At 36.6% G+C, this 22219-nt stretch overlaps 2 protein-coding genes across 4 annotated transcripts in view; one reads left to right on the top strand and one right to left on the bottom strand.

The window, feature by feature from the left end:
• Positions 1-468: 468 nt before the first annotated feature.
• The window catches only part of LOC127439298 (C2 calcium-dependent domain-containing protein 4C-like), a 416605-nt gene continuing 394854 nt past the window's right edge, over positions 469-22219 (bottom strand). The window contains exon 3 of the transcript XR_007896895.1: positions 469-842. The gene's annotated coding sequence lies outside the window, so the exon portion shown is untranslated. The remainder of the gene's footprint in view (positions 843-22219) is intronic.
• LOC127439300 (mesoderm induction early response protein 2-like) lies at positions 1809-18473 on the top strand. Of its 3 annotated transcripts, XM_051695548.1 has the most exons (13): positions 1809-1827; positions 6778-6950; positions 7108-7233; positions 8321-8441; positions 10907-10986; positions 11269-11338; positions 11460-11611; positions 12049-12130; positions 12224-12318; positions 13781-13911; positions 15265-15389; positions 15669-15789; positions 17975-18473. In XM_051695548.1, exons 2-12 carry the CDS (start codon positions 6786-6788, stop codon positions 15746-15748), a joined length of 1227 nt encoding a protein of 408 aa, XP_051551508.1. In that variant the 5' UTR covers positions 1809-1827; positions 6778-6785; the 3' UTR covers positions 15749-15789; positions 17975-18473. The 3 variants fall into 3 exon arrangements, with proteins under 3 accessions (XP_051551508.1, XP_051551509.1, XP_051551510.1); XM_051695549.1 differs by lacking the exon at positions 1809-1827 and having other exon boundaries at positions 5945-6950; positions 12227-12318; XM_051695550.1 differs by lacking the exons at positions 1809-1827; positions 15265-15389; positions 15669-15789; positions 17975-18473 and adding an exon at positions 14989-15049 and having other exon boundaries at positions 5945-6950.

Raw genomic sequence — 22219 nt, 5'->3', positions numbered from 1 at the left:
TCAACATAACATCACTAACACATCTCCCCCTTTTATATTCTTCTTGCACAAAGATACATAAAATAACACTAAATTTAAACATATAATCCACCTGTCGAGTCCCATGCAAAGCAAGCTGTGAACTAGAAATCCTCTGCCCAGTTTCAGTTAACCAAACATTCTTGTCATCCAAGCACAAACAGATTAAGTAAAACTGACAAGAAAATGTTTTAGTTTAATCAACACAGTTTTTTAAGTTAAATGAACATGGGAGGATTGAGTAAAACTGATGAAAGTGACTATGGTGAACATGGTTAATTATGCTCAAGAATTGTATATAGTCATTTTTGTTATGTAAAGTAATTTTTGTTTTGTTTCTCAAATGAGTAAAAGGAAGATATTTATCATTGTTACAGTTAAAAATAAGAATGGAATTTGGCTTTTATTCTGGTCACAAAATGTATCAAGATAAAAAAATAGGGGTTTAAATGATATTGTGTAGATAAAGGGACAGTAGTTATAGGGCACAATTTGTCAACTAATGCAAATAATTTTGAGACAGCAAGATGCTTTTTTAAGTAACAAATTAAGATGATGCGTACTCAAAATAACTGCATCAGAAAAAGTCAACAATTTCCTGTTAATTTCAAACACATTTGGCATTTTTTTACATCTCAATTATTCTATAAACAAACTAATCTCTATTATGATTGGATGAGTCAATGTGAGCCCACTCTTCGCCCCACTTTAAAAAATAATGTGTTTAATAGGGGCCTTTAGCCCCTGCAACAGGGGGGCTTTTTACCCCAAATACTATCCTTTCACTTATTGGACAGTTATTGATAAATGTTTGATTTAATGACCTTTAACAAAACTGAAAATGATAAATAAGTATTTTGTCTCAAAAGAAATGTGTTTTTTCATTAGCTACATAAATTGCAACATTTAAAAAAATATAAAAAATATGATCAATATCAACCTTTAGACATTACACGCAAAGATCTCATGGATCAGGAACATTTTTCAGTGTATAGTGACAAACAAGTGTTTAGGAAAGTCCTGTGATAGTTTTTGTTGCTATTTAGTGTTTTGGGAGAAAATAAAATTAATGGAGCCTTTTACCCCGAGGGGCCTTTATCTGGAGAGAATATTTCTTGATATCTAGAAAATGTCATATAGTATTGCTATACTTAAAAAGTATATTACTCCTTACAAAAATTTGGCATGGTAACCATAGTTTTTCATAGACTCTATAGGCTCTGTAGTCCTAAACAAATGCATTTTTAACTTTTTTAAAAAGAAACATGTTTACATAAAGTTACTTAAGCAGAAAATGGACCCTTTTCCATCCAACCAACATATTGAGGGGGTTATGCTCACAATATTTACAATCAATATAGTTTTTTTTAAAGAGATAATTCACCCCCCCCAAAAAGGAAACGTTCATAATATGAATATTTACTGACATCTTTGTTCATTACAGGGCATTCAAATATCCAAATGTAAATATACATTTTTATAATAATATATAGAAAGTAGAGTTTAGAAAAAGGAAAATTATAAACAATAGGCTTATTAATACACGCTGGTTTGTATTACCAAGAGACTTTGAAACATTTATTTCAGTTATAAAGAATTTTAAAACCGACCCATAATTAATTTACAATTTCAGTTCAGTACAGATATACACACTGTACGTGTAAACCCTACATGATTAACTGACTCTATTATATGGTTTAGTCACTATTATCAATGTTAGTTTATTAGAATGTAAGTTCAATAGGAGTTCGAATCGTCCTACACAACATCCGGGCATTCCTCCGCTTGCGCAGAATCGGAATGGCGGAGGTAAGTAAGCTGCGGGGCTCGAGGGGAAGAACAACACAACGATTAAATTATCCGACCGTTCCGTTAAACTTTAACCGCGAGTCGCGCGTTAACAGACAGCTTAAGACCCTGGCCGTCTGCCCGACCGACCAAGAAAACGGCAAAGATAAACGTTCATTAATAAGGAGGAAGTTGCGCTTCTCGCGCTATCTCTCTCTCTCTCTCTCTCTCTCTCTCTCACACACTCTCTCCCTCTCTCTCTCTCTCTCTCTCTTTCTCTCTCTCTCTCTGGACGCGTTCACGAGCGTTGCGTTTAATTGCCAGCTCGTGCGCCACACGAAACAATAGGAGACCGACGTGAACGGTGGTGCTGAACTGCGTCCCAGGTGTGGCCGGAGCGGTACGGGTGGCAGGTCTAAAGTTTTTAAAGTGACTTGAAAGGCTGCCACTTACTCCTCGACTTCCCTAAAACTGTTTCCTTCTCGCACCGGTTCAGTCCCTGTGCAAATGTTCAGCACTGACTCGCAGGAAAGCGCCCAGTGCGAGGAAACGCTCTATGCAAACTTCAGTAAAGATGCATTTTAAAAGATATAAAGACGTGAAAAATAAACTTTGTGCATGTTTAAATACTCTTGATTGCCGTTGAGATCAGATTAAGGGTGTTAAATGTGGAGCACATGGTGAATTATGCACAATAAAGTCGTTTCTCCAAGAGAGATTTTATCATATGTGTGAAACACACGATTTCTATGTGTTTTAAATATTAATTTTAACTGTTATAAAGAAGTAAAACATCTAGATAATTACAGTTGAAGACAAACGTTTACATACACTAAGGCTGAAGTCATTAAAACTCATTTTTTAACCACTCCACAGATTTCATATTAGCAAACTATAGTTTTGGCAAGTTGTTTAGGACATCTACTTTGTGAATGACATGAGAAATCTTTCCAACATTTGTTTACAGACAGATTGTTTCACCTTTAAATGACTATATCACAATTCCAGTGGGTCAGAAGTTTACATACACTAAGTTAGTTAACTGTTCCTTTAAGCAGCTTGGAAAATTCCAGAAAATTATGTCAAGCCTTTAGCCAATTAGCTTCTGATAGGAGGTGTACTGAATTGTAGGTGTACCTGTGGATGTATTTTAAGGCCTACATTCAAACTCAATAACTCTTTGCTTGACATCATGGGAAAATCAAAAGAAATCAGCCAAGACCTCAGAAAGTAAAATGTGGCCCTCCACAAGTCTGGTTCATCCTTGGGAGCAGTTTCCAAATGTCTGAAGGTACCACGTTCATCTTTACAAACAATAGTATGCAAGTAAAAACACCACGGGACCACGCAGCCATCACACCACTCAGGAAGGAGACGCATTCTGTCTCTTAGAGATGAACGTAGTTTGGTGCGAAAAGTTTAAATCAATCCCAGAACAACAGCAAAGGACCTTGTGAAGATGCTGGAGTAAACAGGTGGACAAGTATCTATATCCACAGTCAAACGAGTCCTATATCGTCATAACCTGAAAGGCTGCTCAGCAAGGAAGATGCCACTGCTCCAAAACCGCCATAAAAAAGCCAAACTACAGTTTGCAAGTGCACATGGGGACAAAGATCTTACTTTCTGGAGAAATATCCTCTGGTCTGATGAAACAAAAATTGAACTGTTTGGCCATAATGACCATCGTTATGTTGAAGGAAAAAGGGTGAGGCTTGCAAGCTGAAGAACACCATCCCAACTGTGAAGCAGGGGGGTGGCAGCATCATGTTGTGGGGGTGCTTTGCTGCAGGAGGGACTAGTGCACTTCACAAAATAGATGGCATCATGAGGAAGGAAAATTATGTGGATATACTGAAGCAACATCTCAAGACATCAGCCAGGAAGTTAAAGCTCGGCCGCAAATGGTTCTTCCAAATGGACAATGACCCCAAGCGTACCCCAAAGTTGTGGCAAAATGGCTTAAGGACAACAAAGTCAAGGTACTGGAGTGGCCATCACAAAGCCCTGACCTCAATCCGATAGAAAATGTGCGGGCAGAAATCGCGTGTGAGCAAGGAGATCTACAAACCTGACTCAGTTACACCAGTTCTGTCAGGAGGAATGGGCCAAAATTTCAGCAATATATTGTGAGAAGCTTGTGGAAGGCTACCCAAAACATTTGACCCAAGTTAAACAATTTAAAGGCAATGCTACCAAATACTAACAAAGTGTATGTAAACTTCTGACCCACTGGGAATGTGATGAAAGAAATAAAAGCTGAAATAAATCATTCTCTCTACTATTATTCTGACATTTCACATACTTAAAATAAAGTAGTGTTCCTAACTGACCTAAGACAGGGAATGTTTTCTACGAATAAATGTCAGGAATTGTGAAAAACTGAGTTTAAATGTATTTGGCTAAGGTGTATGTAAACTTCTGACTTCAACTGTATAAAGAAATGGTAAAATAAGCTTTATGCATGTTTAAATACTCTTGATTGCCTTTTAGACCACTTTTAGAGATGTTTATTATGGTGAACATGGTGGAATATGCTAAAAAAAAATATGTAATTAAGTCTTTTATTTCTAAGGGGAAAAAGTAAAAGAGAATATGTATAGGTGCTATTTTATAATTTTAATATAAAGATGTCCAGAACATGTCCCATAGTAACGATATTGCTATAGATCTAATAATTTTTCAGGATATTAGGCTACCCCTTACAAAAATTGGCCATGGTAACCATAGTTGTACCTGTAAACTTTAGAAAAGATCAGAATAGTAATATACAAATGCATTTTAACTGTTATAAAGAAATAAAAAAGCAACTTCACGCATGTTTGATTGCCTTTGAGGCCAGATTCAGACATTTTTTACATGGTGAACATGGTGGATTTTGCTGAAAAATATGTTATAAAGTCATTTTTCCTGAAAAGAGTAATAGAGAAGATTTATAGGTTGTTATTATTATTATAGTTTTACTAGTTATGAAGAAGTAAAGTATATCTAGAGAGAACATTTCTAGATTGCTAGAACATGTCTCATAGTAATGTTATTGCCATAAATCTAGGAACTTTCAGTATATTACCCCTTGCAAAAATATACCATGGCAACCACCATAGCTTCAACTGCAAACTTCAGTAAAGCTCTGTTTAGTCCTATACGAATGCGTTTTAACTGTTGTAAATACGAAAGTGAAAATACATGTTTGTGGTATTTACATAAACTCGAGTGCCTTGAGTCACCTTAAAATGAGATTTAGAAATGTTTAATGGTGAACATGGTGAATTATGCTCAAAATATTTTATGTATGTTATTTTTCTTAGAGAGCATTTGCTTTATGAGTTAAAGAGAATATTTCTAGGTGTTATCATATATTTTTTAACTGTTTTAAAGAAGTGAAACCTATCTAGAGAGAACATATCTACATAGCTAGAACATGTCTCATAGTAATGGTATTACTTATTTCTACTTCAGTTAAGTCCTAGGTAGATGCGTTTTAGCAGATATGATGAGGCAAAAAACCAAAGGAAAAAAAAACTTTTTGTTCATTTGATGTGTTTAAAGGAATAGTTCACCAAAAAATGAAAATTCTCTCATCATTTACTCACCTTCATGCCATCCCAGATGTGTATGACTTCCTTTCTTTTGCAGAACACAAAGATTTTTAGAAGAATATTTCAGCTCTGTAGGTCCTCACAGTGCAAGTGAATTGTGACCAAAACTTTGGTGGCCATTTAGGCAGCATACAAGTAATCCATAAGACTCCATTGGTTAAATCTATGCCTTCAGAAGTGATATGATAGGTGTGGGGGAGAGACAGATCAATATTTAAGTCCTTTTTTTACTATTAACTCTCCTCCCTGCCCAGTAGGTAGCGATATGCACGAAGAATGCAAATCACCAAAAACAAAAGAAGAATGGGAAAGTTAAAGTGGAGATTTATTGTAAAAAAGACTTAAATATCATATAACTTCTGAAGACATGGATTTAACCACTGGAGTCTTATGGGTTACTTTTATGCTGCCTTTATGTGCTTTTTGGAGCTTCAAAGTTCTGGTCACCTTTCACTTGCATTGTATGGACCTACAGAGTTGAGATATTCTTCTAAAAATCTTCATTTGTGTTCTGCAGAAGAAAGAAAGTCATACACATCTGGGATGGCATGAAGGTGAGTAAATTATGAGATAATTTTCATTTTTGGGTGAACTATCCCTTTAAATAATCTTGACTGCCTTTTTAGACCAGATTTAGAAATGTTTAATATGGTGGACATGGTGAATTATGCTCAAAAATACTGTATGTTCTCCAAGGGAGAATTGTTATATGACTTAAATATCTATGAACATTTCTAATTCTAATGATATAGTTGTAGATCTAGTAATTTTCAGCATATTTCACTTTACAAAAATGTGCCATGGTAAACATAGTTTCCACCAAAATTCCATAGAGTTCTTTTTTCTTCAATTAAACTGTAGTAACTTGACATTTTCCGGTGTTATTTGTGTTTCATCACATATACGTTTAGGCCATTACCTTTTCATTGTAAGTGCATAATTTTATTGACACTGATTTATTTAGTTTTTCCCTGCCATAAATGTATTTATCAGGGGGAATTAAGATGTTGTAACTATTCGTCAACCGATATGGGTTTTTCAATGACTCAGGATACCAATATCTAGAGAGCATGGTGGCTGATATAATTCCCATATACTTAATATAATTTAATGACAGCAAAATTGTTGAAATGTAACGAGTGCTTATTTTACGAAGTGTTTACACAAAATGTACTGAAAAAATAGGTTTACGTTGACACCGACCAAGCGTACATGGTTGTAAGCCAATAGCAAAATATAGTTTGCGAAATAACAGCCTGTCCAATATATCACTATTTGTAACCACTACATCCAAGCTCAAGTTATTTAATACAGTTAATACAGTATTTTGAATTTTATTTCTTATTGCCTACTATCATGTGACGTGCTTAAGCTGTTCGAATGGGCTCCAAGGACCAACGCCACAGTCGTGTAGACATTTTCCACCAGGGCTATGCAGTGCCACTGGAGGCCTTTCACCGGCCAACCACGTTCCTAGAGCAGCAGGACAGGAGCCTGGCGGCCCTGCGAAGGCAGACAGCAAAGATGGCAACCCAGTCCCACTCAGTGAGTGTTAACTTTCCTTGGCACTCTACTTAAGACCTGTTGACTCAAGACGTTCACATGATGTTACTGTATTTTCATTGTAAAACGTCTGTATAAAGTTCCAATTTATAAAAAAGATACAATTTCTGTAATTTATGTTTTGATGACCTGTTCACAGGGTGGTGAGATGTCACTTGAGCAGTTGCTGGCACTTTATGGGTACAACATGCCTGATCCTGTCCTGCAGCAACAACGGGAGCCTAATGAGCTGGCAGCCAGTCTGCCTGAAATGACACTGGACAAGGTGACTGTCACCTTATTTACAGAAATACTCTAAATGTAACCATATGGTGATGATTTCCATGCTTGAAATTAGACAAAGATTTAAAAAAATTATTCTTGTTGTCGGTTGGAGAATCGGACTACTGTATGTTTCGCACTGTAGATTCCAAAGAATCGACTGATGAGAGTCATTCGTTCAAGAATCGGACTACACTGGTCGATCTGTATGTTTCCCACTGTAGATTCAAAAGAATCGGCTGATGAGAGTCAATCGTTCAGGAATCGGACTACACTGGTCGCTCTGTATGTTTCACACTGTAGATGCATAAGAATTGGCTGATACGAGTTATTTGTTTCGGAATCAGACTACACTGGTCGTGCAGTATGTTTCACCCTATGGATTCAAAAGAACCAGCTGATAAGAGTCATTCGTTTGGGAATCAGGCTACACTGGTTGCACTGTATGTTGTGCTCTGTAGATTCAAAAGATTTGCCTGATAAGAGCCATTCATTCGGGAATCAGACTACACTGGTTGAGCTGAATGTTTTCGACTGTAGATTCAAAAGAATGGGCCGATAAGAGTCATTTATTCAGAAATCAGACCGTGCTGTGAGTATTTTTTTTAAATTTTATATTAAAGTCACACACTTCACCTTTAATAATAACTTCTGTAATTTCTTAGTTGACTGAATATTAGTGTATATCTTTTTATTCTCTGATAAGGTGAACATTTTTCAGAATGTTGCATGGAAGAAAATAGATTTTGTCTGAGAACTAAATTAGACATGACACGAAGAAAAGAGGCCCTTACAAAGAAATTAAACAGCATTTTAGACACAATTTTCAGAAAAATGAACAACAGTTGGAATCACCATGTGCTTGTGGCACTATTCCCAACATTTTCTTTGCCCTTTACAAATCCATTCAACTTCATAATTTCAAAACACAGCACTTCCAGACTGAGTTTGTACTAATTTCTCTGGAAAATCTTGTATTGTAGATGTTATCTTTAGTCTTTGTTTTGTTAAGAGCTTTCAGTAGAAACAAGTGACTAATACTTTATGTACTTCAGAGTCTCTTGGATAATGAAATCAAAGTCTTTCTGTAGGTTCAGATAGGTAAAGATGTATTCTCAGGAGAGAAGGATGAAAACAACCATTCCTCTGCTGATGACATCACACTCGCTGTCACGTCTCATGCACCTGACCTCTTACAATGTAACTTACGAGGTATGACATCACACACAATTACAATTATTGTGCTCTCAACTGGAATATTCTTGTAAGTGTCAGTGCTGGTTGCCTCCATTCTTTGCTTTATGGTTAATTGATATATTTTAAAGCAATTAAGACTTTGTTCGCACTACACACAATTCCAAATAGTTTTTAATCCGAACCTTAGCGTTATAACAGTGACATATCGTATTACCTTTGCCAAGCGAATTTCTTCTACAACAACTGCGTAGTGTCCCAAAGAGTGAAAAAGTTACTTGAATTCTGATCTGACAGTTCAGACTGTCTATGGCTAGGTGTGTGTTAAACGATTTTAAATGCACGACGTAGAGGCGAAGAACCACCTGACATGAAGAATAATTTTGACTGGAAGAATAAAAAATAACTGTTAATTTTATCTAAGTGCCGTTAGATCTGCAGCTCCGCCTGTTCTAAATCAGGCACAGAGAAAAAGTAGTGCGACCACACACTTGGTCAAAACTGTGCATCCAGAAATAATAATATCCATATAATATAGAGGGGTTGGCACTCCAGAGAAAATGTACTATTTCATTTTTATTCATTGTGATTTTCACATTAATGTGGAAAAACCGACATTACAAATGTAAATGTGACAGTTAAAGTAGCACTTACTGTATAATAAGGGGAAACCCATTCAAAACACACTCTGGAACCTGCAGATTTGTACCTCTGAGACACTGCACGATTGACCGAATGAATGAAATCGCAATTTGTCCCTGCACGGTATCGCTTCACCGCACAAACGCCTTCACCTGCGTTTTGTAAACAACAGCGCTTCCCCTTCAGCATTTGCGTCGATTCAGCATTGAGACGTGTGAGCGCGGGGGGGCTCTAGTGGCTATAGGCGGCACTTCAGCACAGAAACATAATACACACAACACGTTACAGTTTAAATCATCTTGCATCGCCTTGCTGGACAGCGAAAGATGCATTTAATAGGTCCTGATTTCCTTCCCTCACCCTCTGTGCCAAACAAGCTGAATTCCATTATATTAGCTATGCTGATGAAAGTGGTTAGGGAATGTTTTCAATTGCTATAGCTCACACTGCTTGCTCTGTAATGTTATGTTGCTATGGTTACAAACAGCGATTTAATATCGAACGGTGATTAAAACTGACTGGAACTACCTGTGCATTCAATGGTTTGAACTGCACACATTCCAGCCAATCATAATCGAATATTAGAACAGACCATGGTATAATTTTTTTTCTTTTTTTTTTTGTTACAAAAATCGGATTCTTTTTGACACATTATTCTGTTCAGACTACAAAAACGAATTTGAGTTGGATACACTTAAAACTGGATTTGGGCTGCCACTGTGTACTAAGCCAAAGTGCTCTAAATTCAGAGTAAGGTGTTTCATTAGTTTGGGAATTTTAATGAAAACTAACGGATTTCAACTTTTCTTTTTGTTATATAAAGTCTCATTAAAACTGATTTTAGATTTTACTGTTTTATTGTCCCAGACCCAGACTTTCAATATGAAACTATGAAAATACATACTAAAAATACAAGTTACTGCATGTTTAAAACTATGATAATCTAAACAAAGAATGAAATAAACATAAACTATTTCAATATTGAATGTGTGAAAATTATTTCTATACATTTTTCAAACATTACTGAAAATGTTTTAACAAGACTCTACTTTCTAGAAATCCACAGTGCTAAAAGTTATATTTATCGTGTTATGATTTCTTTTTACAGCTTGATTAAATTTCATATCTGGAGCTTAATCACAATCAGTAATGATTCGCTTTCTGTCTGCAATATATCTCCATATTCTGCTTGCGTTTGGTCAACATTCTGCTTCTCCTTAAAGGAATAGTTCACCCAAAAAATGACTCACCCTCAAGCCATCCCAGATGTGTATGACTTTCTTTCTTCAGCTGAACACAAACAAAGATTTTTGGAAGAATATTTCTGCTCTGTAGGTCCATACAATGCAAGTGAAAGAAGCGAAATGATAAGTGTGGTTGAGAAACAGATCAATATTTAAGTTCTTTTTTTACCATAAATCTCCACTTTCACTTTCACATTCTTCTTTTGTTTTTTGGCGATTCACATTCTCCATGCATATCGCCACCTACTGGGCAGGGAGGAGAATTTATAGTAAAAAATATTGACCTGCTTCTCACCGACACTTATATCACTTCTGAAGACATTGATTAAACCACTGGAGTCAAATGGATTATTTTTTATGTCTTTTTTGGAGCTTCAAAGTTCTGGTCACCATTCACTTGCATTGAATGGACCTACAGAGCTGAAGAAAGAAAGTCATACACATCTGGGATGGCAAGAGGGTGAGTAAATGATGAGAGAAATGTTATTTTTGGATGAACTATTTCATGGTTACCACAATAAAAGATTTTGTGTTTTTTATTTGTTTTGAAATTGTATTTTCATTAAAAAAAAAAATAATGCTTGGGCTGGCTCTCAGGTGATGACAAAGACACTTCAGTCAGCTCCTCAGAAGATGACACAGAAAGCACCTCGATCCCCTCCAGCGATGGACGCAAGGTAAAAAATTTGTCATGTAATGGGCTGACAATCATTAGAAGTAAAAAAAAAGAGTGTGGTAAACCACACACTCCATTATAATAAAGAAATGTATGATGTGATTGTAAAATAACATTTCTCTAATTAAGCAATAAGGTATGAGAGGCCGTGCTACAACATGTAAAAGAGACCAATCAGTATCCAGGACCGGAACTATCCATTTTTTGTATGTGATTTAAATGACAGGTTAATGGGGAAAAGAACATATTTAAGAATGCTTTTGTGCCATGTTTTGGTTTTAAGGACATCATGGTGGGCCCCCAGTATCAGGCTACAATTCCTTCTCTCTCTTCACACACTTTTAATGAAAGAGGTGAGTGTCTTCTCATGTCAGTATCTTTTACACTGGCTTCAGTGTTTTGCTGGTTTGTTCTGCATAATCGACTTACGAAGTCCCCTGTGACCCACACCTGTTCTGTAACTGTTATCCACAGCCTACGAGAATAAGGACCAGTTATTGTGGACCCCCGGTGTGCTGTCCATTCCAGCTGTAGAGGAGTTTTTGTTTATGGTCCAGAGAAAAGGGAGTGAAAATGGAGCTATAAACACTTTGACCACAGAAGACATAGTCAAAGATAATGAGCAGGTTAGGTTGAATCATATACATGTAGGACTGCACTTTCAGCACCAATATATATTACTTGCTGTGTGAGTCAGAAGTGGCTTTATTTTTAAGCTTAAACTTGCCTAAGTGTTGGCGGAACCTGTTTTAAAACAGTCATTATTATTGCAATTCCATTTGGTGACACTAGTGGGACAGAAATTACACACTTTACCATACTAATTTCTTGAATCACAATTCCAAGTGTAGGATGTGTTTGAAAAGTTGCAACTTTTAATGGTCCTATAACAGAGCCTTGTGGGACTCCATAGATAACAGGTATCAGAAGGCCATCATGTGCAAAATAAAACATGTCAAAGACTTATTGTGACGATACACCTGTATTTATTGTCTTTAGTGGTTCATGTTTTCATCTTTTATAGACCACATTTATTCATTAATTCCCTCTTTGTCTTTTGAAGGCTCTTTATGAACTGGTGAAGTGCAACTTCAATGCAGAAGAGGCACTTAGAAGATATCGCTTCAATGTGAAGGTTTTCAGTGGTAAGAGTCAGATCTTTGTAATTTTTATGTCCACCTCTCAGTATATACAGTATGTACTGTATATGTATAATTTATTTTTGAAAAATGTTCCAGAAGAGCTTTGTGCCTGGAGCGAGGAGGAGTGTCGAAACTTTGAGCATGGTTACCGTGTCTATGGGAAGGACTTCCACCTCATACAGGCCAACAAGGTGAGTGACCATTCTGATACTGAATCTGGAAAGATTTTCTCAAAACATACAGTAGGATGGAGAAAAAAATCGATAAGCACCGTCCAGTGTAGATAAATGAGAAACAAGTATGTAAAAGGTAGCAATATATCACAATTTGAAAACGTAAAAAAATCTCAATATTATCGAAACGTGATCTATAGCATTGGGAACCAAGAACTGGTTCTTATTCAGAACCGGTTATGCTTTTTTTAAACTAAATTAATTTAATGATGTTTGCATCGGTTACACTTGTTCAAATTGGTAACACTTTTGAATCGTTTGGAAGTCTTACTGAAGTAACTTACCAAATTTTTGTTTATTTAGTATTTTTATTTAATACATATTTGGGACCTCATTTGGGACTAGATCTCTTGTTATTGTAAGATTTTTTTATTAAAAGATGGCTAATATAAAGTTATCCCATATTACCTTATATGTAAATTTAGGCCTGTCATGTCACATACATAGACTGCGGAGTAGGTTGATTTAAATGCGTTTTTTTTTTTTTTTTCAGCACTTTCTTTTAATCCTTGGAAACAGTGTACAATGGCTCTCTAATGATCAAAATACATTAACAAAATTTAAGAAACGTCCCTTCGTCTCTGATAAACTTAAGTTGCACATAAAGGACTTACAAGTGGTCTGAGGATCTTGTTCATTTACGGACATTTTTACGGCTACTTAGATAACAGTGCTTTTGGGAAATGTGCCGTAGAGATTACGTACTACTTGCTTTCATTCTAGTTAGTGCTTTGGAAAACCAAGCCCTCATCATTTGGCAACAGACTGCTGAGGAGAGTAAATGCATAATGAAGTGCATTTCTATTTTCCAAATATTACTTCCTCAGAAGTACTAAAAGAATCGTTAATGGAACTATTGAGGAATCGGAACCAGAATCGTTAAATTCCATACCATTCCTATCCCTAGTGATCCAGAAATCAATATAATTTGTCAATATAAGTGTGTCTTTTATTTTATTTTATTTTATTTTTTTTATCCCCTTTTCTCCCCAATTTGGAATACCCAATTCCCACTACTTACTAGGTCCTCGTGGTGGCGCGGTTACGCACCTCAATCCGGGTGGCAGAGGACAAGTCTCAGTTGCCTCCGCTTCTGAGACAGTCAATTCGCGCATCTTATCACGTGACTCGTTGTGCATGACACCACGGAGACTCACAGCATGTGGAGGCTCATGCTACTCTCCGCGATCCACGCACAACTTACCACACGCCCCATTGAGAGCGAGAACCACTAATCGTGACCACGAGGAGGTTACCCAATGTGACTCTACCCTCCCTAGCAACCGGCCAATTTGGTTGCTAAGGAGACCTGGCTGGAGTCACTGGATTCGAACTTGCGACTCCAGTAGTGGTAGTCAGCGTCAATACTCGCTGAGCTACCCAGGCCCCACAAGTGTGTCTTGTATTTGTTCTTTCTTAGGTCCGCACACGCTCAGTGGGTGAGTGTGTAGAGTACTATTACATGTGGAAGAAATCTGAACGGCATGAGTATTTCACACAGCAGGCCACCAAGATGGGGCGGAAAAAGTGCAATCTGCCATCTGGAAACACGTGAGTAAAACTAGTGTTTTTTGTTTTGTTGTTTACTGTAAGTACTCAATAAAGATTGAAAAAATAATAACTGCTCTATTTACTGGTATTAAGATGCGTTTTAGGCGATCTGATCACAAGTGGACAAGCAAGACACATCACCATTTACACCTGGTCGTAATATGTATCTCTTTTGGCCACTTGTGTTAGGATCTTGAGGGGAGAGTCTCTGATTTCATAACAACATTACTACATGTGAATAAAGTGCAAAAAAGTAAAAAGACAAAAGGAAAGCACGAAAAAAAAAAAGAGTGCACCATTTCTCCCAATTATACTTGCATTTAATCTAAGCCAAACATGACATTTAGAGCAGAATTTGGTCACTTGCTACATATTGCCTAAAATGCATCTTAATAGCAGGTGAAAACAGAGCAAAAGAAATAGTAAATTAAGAGGGTCAGAGAACTTGGAATCTGTAAAAAGGATCAGAGTATATTTGCATTTTGAACATAACAAAGATTGGATTTTGGGATGGGAGAATACCATATTTTGGGATGGGAGGATGCCAGGCACCATTCTATGGTGACATCACTTAACAGTCTACTGGGCATGTTTGTGTGGCATTATATAAAGATTCAGTTCTATTCTAAGATTTGTGATAGGCGCTGTAAAATCCTAATGCATCCCAGAAAATGTTGAAGGATCATGTACTGATGTAACGTAGTCATTGTGTCAAAACAAGGGTTTTAAACGTTGCTGCCTTATACAAACAAAATGACTATCTTATTGAAGAACTTGGAAAAGCTCCAACATCACATAACATACAGTGACACATTGATGTATGGATGCATGTAATTCAGTAAAGTGGGAACTTGATACAAAAAACAGATGAAGCATCTAATTACGTTACATCACTGTTCATATTCATCATGAGAACAAGACGGCATTCTGTTCTACAGAGCCAAAGTCAGCCCATAACATATGTGAAATTAGACCTGTGATTTAACACCTTTTTACTAGGGCAAGAACAATTTTACAAGCAAAACTTGACTTTTACAGTACCTCCTTATTGTACATGTTTCCAACCTGTCCTTTTAGGCAAAACCCAACCACTGGTCCAAATAAATGGATGACACCATTTTAAAAAGCAAGTAGTTTTATGTTGTTAAATGTCGGTCAAATGGCCTTTTTCTGTCTAAATGGGTGGTTCTTGGACAGAATAAGCTGCAAGTTGGGACAACTTTGTTCTTTTTTAACCTTAACTAAGAACTTTTTTCAGGTTTTGTTGCACTAAAGGCATTGTAGAAGCAAGAGTTTCCATATTTCTTTGATAAAGCACTGTTGACACCTCATTGATTTCTATGTGTGTCTCAGAGAGGATGCTGAGCCAGATGGAGATTTTGGTGAAGTGGAAGGTGCCACTCAAGGTTTGCCAAGTAGGTCTTCCATTCAACTCCAAACTCCATCACCTTCTCCAGTCATGGAGCTGGATAAACAAGGTATGTTTGGATTTTGGATTTGCTAGTTAGAACAACCTTTTTATAAGCTTCATGGAACCATCGATAGTGGCAAAGTTTCTTAATTTTGTTTGTGTATCTTGCACCAGCTACTTATTTTATGTTCATTTGTTCATGTCCTACACAAATGCATTTTTTTATTTATTTTGGTCTGGATGATCTTTTGAGTTGTTATGGTTTGTTTCATTTCATGCTTTTTCCCCATTGTGTTTGTCCCATTTCTTTATGTTCCGTGATCTTTCATTTGGTCGCATGATCCAGAGGATAGCCTGAACTGTGCAGCTCAGTTTCATGGTCGTCCACGACGGAAACGCACTCCGCGTTTCCTCTTAAAGCCCTGAGCTTGCTGCGCTTTGACAACCTAAAACTGACAGGCACACAGGTAAAAATGAAAGATTTAGATAGAAATCCCAGGAAATAGAGCTGTTCAGTCATGACGACAATTTGTAGGACAACCTGCTAGGCTAATTCGCCAAGGGAATGGGAATGAGTTTTTAGAGAAGACCGTAACAGTTCCTGCCCACGTTTTTTAGCTGTTTTGGTTCTGGAAGTATTTTTCCCATTAATTTTGTCCATAGGGATTTCATAAAATCTTTCTAAAAAGAGTTCCAAGTTATAAATCAAACTAACAAGCTCCAAGGTGAATCGCAACATTACAACCTTTGATTTGAAGGCAAAAAGTATTTGAAAATCGGACAAAAAGATGAAGGTACAAGACTGTGTACTTAACATCTTTCATGAGGGAATTAACTACAATGAAGGCTGTAAGGCTTCAACTCACATGAAGCACTGCAAATGACATAAATTACAAACAATAGTCAGATACATAGTTGTGGTAGTTGTAGTCCATATTTAGCAACTTGTTGGCAAAAAACACAATGACTTAAATTAGTTTGAGGTGTGTAATTTATAAGGCTGTCAATTTAACATGTTAATTCAGTGCAATTAATTATATTTAAAAAATTGCTAAGAAAAAAATTTACGTAATTAATTACGCCCCCTGAATGTACATAAATTACGTAAAAAGGAATATACCTACCAACGAGCAATTCAAGCTTGCAGCACCAACTTCAGGTGTTAGTGTCTGTCAGGGGGCAGTCAGCACAACTCCAGCTGTTCAGGTAACGTGCAGCTGCACAAGCAACAAACCGACAGCTGTTCAAAAAAACTGCTGGATGGTGCACTCCAGAATGCAGGGGTCTTGAGACGTATTTATTAAAGTTTTAAACTACATATAACTTCACAGTGTCCTAAAAACATAGCACCTATTGCTAGAGATGCTGGAAATGAGTGAAACCTGATGCAGTCAGAGTGAGATGCTCCAAAAAGCTTCCGTTTTTATATTGTCTAATCAATGCTTTTCTCATCTGCTTCAGTAATGTAATATCTTTGAAAGTTTTAATAGGTAACACTTTACATAAGGTTTAGTCAGGACCACTTCTGTCATATAAATACTTGATTTGAATATTTTTAATGAATATTTTAATTCACTTATGGACAACTAAAGCAATCCATTGGTGTTGGTAGTATGGTTCTGTTCTGGGCAAACTACCCACCCATCTATGCAGCAATGTATAGACAAAGCAGGGAGTGCTGCAAATAAAACCCCCCATGAGTAACAGAACAGCTCCAGCAGAATTATTACTACAAAACAAAATTATTATTTATTTAGTTTTTTTACAATTCTTACAGCGCAACATGGTATAATTGTTCATTTGCAGAATAGATTAAAGGCACACTTAAAGGAATATTCTGGGTTCAATACAAGTTAATGTCAATTGACAGCATTTGTGGCATAATGTTGATTTACCACAAAAATGTATTTTGATTCTTCCCTCCTTTTCTTTGAAAAAAGGAAGTGAATGGGTGCCAATTTTTTATGTTAAAATACTCACCGTTTTAAAAGTATAGCCACAAGACATGAACAATATGCATGTAAACATGATTTTAGTGTGATAAATCACTTACTGACCTTTTCTGTGTAAAGTTATAGCCAATTTTACAACCTCGTTGCCATGATGATGTTATGTCAACAAACCCTAAAATGACCGTAAAAACGACTATTAAATTTACAGCTCAAATAATACACGAGTTTTAACAGAAGAATCAATGTAAGTGCTTTAAAAAATTATTTTAGCCAATATTGATTCGTCATTTGATTAATTGTGATTTATTATTTTAATCAGCATATCATGTAAGTAATTTGATTAAACATTTTAATCAATTGATATCCTTAGTAATTTATGTTCTAGAACAAAATGTGAATGTCTCTTCAAGTTGTTAACAATAGGCCTTGTTTTTTTATTCAATTGAAAACTACTATTCTAAAAACCCATCGGAAATTCCTGAGCGAATCTAGCAATGCTTGAAAATGCTCATTTTCTGGGTTTTGGAATACAATTTGAACAGCTCTATAATAAAAGAATAAACAAAGTAATTCATTGCCAAAGTTGTCCTTTGTTGCAGAGGGCATAAGTGTTTTACATGGTCCCACAGAAACCATGTGGTTTCACTAAAATGCTTGACCACAATCTCTTGATTTCTCCTTTTCCCGATTTTACTTCCAGGTTCTAAGCGAGACATCGCGGAGAGTGAACTACATGCAGATTCTTGCTCTAGCCAGCAGGGGGAGCAGTTGTTCAGCCCATTTCCGCCACTCCCACCAGTGCTCCAGACTCTGGTCACAGATTGTCCAGGCCCGGCCTCCCCAGCCACCCAGCTTTACTTCCCCTCGCTCTCCCGTAACCACACCGTCCCTTCCTCCCAGCCAGACTCAGGGCTCCCAGCAGCAGGTCTTTACCAGCTGCAGCTGGGCTCTTTTCCTGGAGATGCTGTACGTACCGAATATGTTGCCTCGAGAAGGCTTCAGCTTGACTTTTCTTTACCTTCCTCGCCTGTCCCGTCCCCTGTTGCCCCGTCCATTGCCGTCACAGATTTTGGGGTTATCAGCAGCCTCTTGTGCCCGCCCTCCGCCATCTGCTCCACGCCCATCCAACATCCTCGGTCCCTCACACAGTGACTCACCAATGGACAACATTCCAGATCTAAATAAATGACTCTACTACAGCAGTGCTACATGCAATGAGAGTGTTTTTAATTTAATAAATTTACTTCGTTAAAAGGGGAGTTCATGCAAAAATACAAAATTCTGTCATTATTTAATCACTCTTATTTCGTTCCACTCTCATATCACTCCAAGCCTGTATGCACATTGTTCCTTTGATTGCATGTAGTTCTTGACTCAAAAACGACTGACCTTTTTTGTCATTTTAAGTTGCTTTTGATAAAGCATACACAGAAAAACAACTTGTAAAGAGATATTATCAAATGAACTACTAATGCAGTTGCTTCGCTCTGTTGGTTTTACGAAATCCTTTTTGGGATTCTGGCTTTCCTATTGTAGGTTCTTTTTGTGCAATAAAAACTTGAGTTCCTCCAGGGCTTTGATCGTTTCCCTCTCGGTCTGGTCCGTCAGTACCTTAGTACTAAGTGTTGAAGAGGGTTTTTGAATGGTTTATGATTATATGATCCACAAATGCTTTGCCAACAAATGCAATCCTGATTTGCCAGTGTAGTAACACTTAAAGGGAAAGTTCTCCTAAAAATGAAAATTCTGTCTTCATTTGTTCACCCTCGTGTTGGACTTTTCATTTTTAGGTGAACTTTCCCTTAAAGTCATAAACACTACTGTGGCCTACTCACTGTATAAAGTTTCTCAGGTTTTGCAGCCCACCCAATTCCCCAGAATCCTTCACTACCCAGAGAGACTGAGTTCATCTTATTCACTGTAGTACCTCATTTGTGACTTGTCATTTGTTCAAAGTGCCACAACCAGAACTTCTGTTATTCAGGATTGAGAGCTGCCTATGTCCTCATCCATATCTCTTTGCATACGTCTAGCTTCAATGTGTATTTGTTTGCTGATGCTTCTAATTGTTTAGATGGTCAATTTTATGCAAGGTTCAGAAGATATGAAAGGGAGACAAACACTGTCTAGGCTTGTTTGACTTTATTATTATTTTTAAATCTATTACTGCTCCTGTTATATTGATTTATTGCCCCTGTTATTATATTTTGTAAATAATAATAATAAACAATTCAGTTTGTTGCTGAAATTCTGTCTTCATTCTGTCTACTGTTTTAACAGCAGCCTAAACTTATACAGAAATAGTAGTCAGTAGTTTTCAGTTTGTGTGAATATAATAATTGCATTGGCATTTATACTGTATATAGTATATAATTCAGTGCTCATTCATGCAATGAAACACAAATGTGACTTATCACCTCTAGGTTACCTTTTGTGTGTTTACATCCTCAGTTCAGTGCCTTACAGATGTCAGTCAATTAATATACAACATGCATTCATCATAGATGGATGGCAAAAGTTTGAGTTTGGGAGTAGTTCATGAAAACATTTGCCTGGACATAGTAAAAGAGCTCAGACACAGAGAATTGAGGTTGTGGATGGGAGTAGACCGGCATTTTTTTTTTTTTTAGCTTATATTGTTTGTGTTGACTCTGAGGGTGTGAGGACTAATGTGATCTATTGAGGTCAGATTATGGGTCAAAGCTGGAACTGGTTCCATTCTAAAACAGACAAACAGGTACAGTAAAGCACTGTGTCCAATGCATTAGACATTTTACAAGTGTATTTTTACCTTTTAGGTTCTCGTCTATGTAGCTATATTTGATTTATTAGTAACTTTAAAATATCTCATTTGCCCACAATGGTCATGAAATTGTTTCATTCTTAAAAAAAAAGGAAATTATTAAACTGCAGAGAGCAGTCTTATTCTTGTGTCAAATATGTGTACTTTCCTAGTACAGGAATACACCTTAAACATGTTTATTTATTTATATATTTATTATTTATTGTATGTAATAGCCTATAGCAGACACAGGCAGACAGACATAGTACAGTGTAGATTTGGTGTGGTCATGGATCGGTTTATGATTGAGTTTTTTAACTTCAGTAAGAATATTTTTTCCGTACACACCTTTGAGAGGATTATATATGACAACAAATAATGTGCTTCGACAGTTTTAAAGTTTAAGGGAACACCTATACTATTTTACTTTGGAGACATGACAATTACAGCACACTATATGATTAAAGGTATAAAATCTATTGTGAGCGCGAACAGACTTTCTTTCATACTTTGTCTTTCTTTCTTTCTTTCTTTCTTTCTTTCTCACAATGGTCATGAAATTGTTTCATCCTTAAAAAAAAGGAAATTATTAAACTGCAGAGAGCAGTCTTATTCTGTCAAATGTGTACTTTTATCCTTTCCTAGTACTGCAATACACCTTAAACATGTTTATTTATTTACATATTTATTGTTTATTCTAGGGCTTCATTTAGCAAATATATTCTGTAGCAAAGTAAAAAAAAAAAAAAACATGTTTAACTAATTAAAAAATTTGTGTTTTTGTAAATACTCTTGTTAATAATTTGTTAAGATGATGTTACATATTAATGGCAAGATCGAAAGAAAGAAAGTCTTTGGAAATTAACTGACAAAAATGGCCTTTCACTCTCACAAAAGATTTTATACCTTTAATCATATAGTGGGCTGTAATTGTCATGTCTCCAAAGTAAAATAGATTAGGTGTTCCCTTAAACTTTAAAACTGTCAAAGTACGTTATTTTTTGTCATATATAATCCTCTCAAAGGTGTGTATGGAAAAAATATTCTTACTATAGTTAAAACACCCAATCATAAACCAGGCCATGACCACACCAAACACTGTACTATGTCTGTTGCGAGCGAAAAACAGAGCAGTCATGTCAGCGCACACCTGTTTGTGTAGGTCCCCCTCGTGCCACCAAAACAGAGCCAACCCGCATCTCAGAATGCTATTCTTCTCACCACAATTGTACAGAGTGGTTATCTGAGTTACCGTAGACTTTGTCAGTTCGAACCAGTCTGGCCATTCTCCGTTGACCTCTCTCATCAACAAGGCATTTTTATATGCAAAACTGCCGCTCACTGCATGTTTTTTGTTTTTGGCACCATTCTGAGTAAATTCTAGAAACTGTTGTGCGTGAAAATCCCAGGAGATCAGCAGTTACAGAAATACTCAAACCAGCCCGTCTGGCACCAACAATCATGCCATGTGATTATCTAATCAGCCAATCATGTGGCAGCAGTGCATAAAATCATGCAAATACGGGTCAGGAGCTTCAGTTAATGTTCACATCAACCATCAGAATGGGGAGAAAATGTGATCTCAGTGATTTGGACCATGGCATGAGTGTTGGTGCCAGATGGGCTGGTTTGAGTATTTCTGTAACTGTTGATCTCCTGGGATTTTCACGCACAACAGTCTCTAGAATTCACTCCGAATGGTGCCAAAAACAAAAAAACATCCAGTGAGCGGCAGTTCTGTGAATGGAAATGCCTTTTTGATGAGAGAGGTCAAAAGAGAATGGCCAGACTGGTTTGAACTGACAAAGTCTACTGTAACTCAGATAACCACTCTGTACATTTGTGATGAGAAGAATGCTGTTCTGAGATGCGTTTTGGTGCTGTTTTTCACGAGGTTGACCTTCACAATATTAGGCAAGTGGTTTTAATGTTGTGGCTGATCGGTGTGTGAGTGTTTATATATATATATATATATATATATATATATATATATATATATATATATATATATATATATCATTTGCATTAAATAGTTCAGTTCACATCGTCACTTTTTTGAGAGATTGAATACGTCAGATAATGTGAGATGTATATAGTAGCAATAAATCATCTTATCCTAAAATATTGAATGACAGCCATAAAAGTGCGATCACCCGTGTCCAG

The sequence above is a fragment of the Myxocyprinus asiaticus genome, chromosome 50 (genome assembly GCF_019703515.2).
Source record: "Myxocyprinus asiaticus isolate MX2 ecotype Aquarium Trade chromosome 50, UBuf_Myxa_2, whole genome shotgun sequence".
Classification (NCBI taxonomy): Eukaryota; Metazoa; Chordata; class Actinopteri; order Cypriniformes; family Catostomidae; genus Myxocyprinus; species Myxocyprinus asiaticus.
This window is presented reverse-complemented; position numbering and strand designations above follow the sequence as displayed.

Bases quoted from the DNA above. Each gene is read 5' to 3' on its own strand.
- LOC127439300 (XM_051695548.1), top strand. From the start codon at position 6,786: ATGGGCTCCAAGGACCAACGCCACAGTCGTGTAGACATTTTCCACCAG. The intron at 7,234-8,320 runs GTGACTGTCACC...GTCTTTCTGTAG, and splicing joins CTGAAATGACACTGGACAAG to GTTCAGATAGGTAAAGATGT. The intron at 12,131-12,223 runs GTAAGAGTCAGA...AAAATGTTCCAG, and splicing joins CAATGTGAAGGTTTTCAGTG to AAGAGCTTTGTGCCTGGAGC.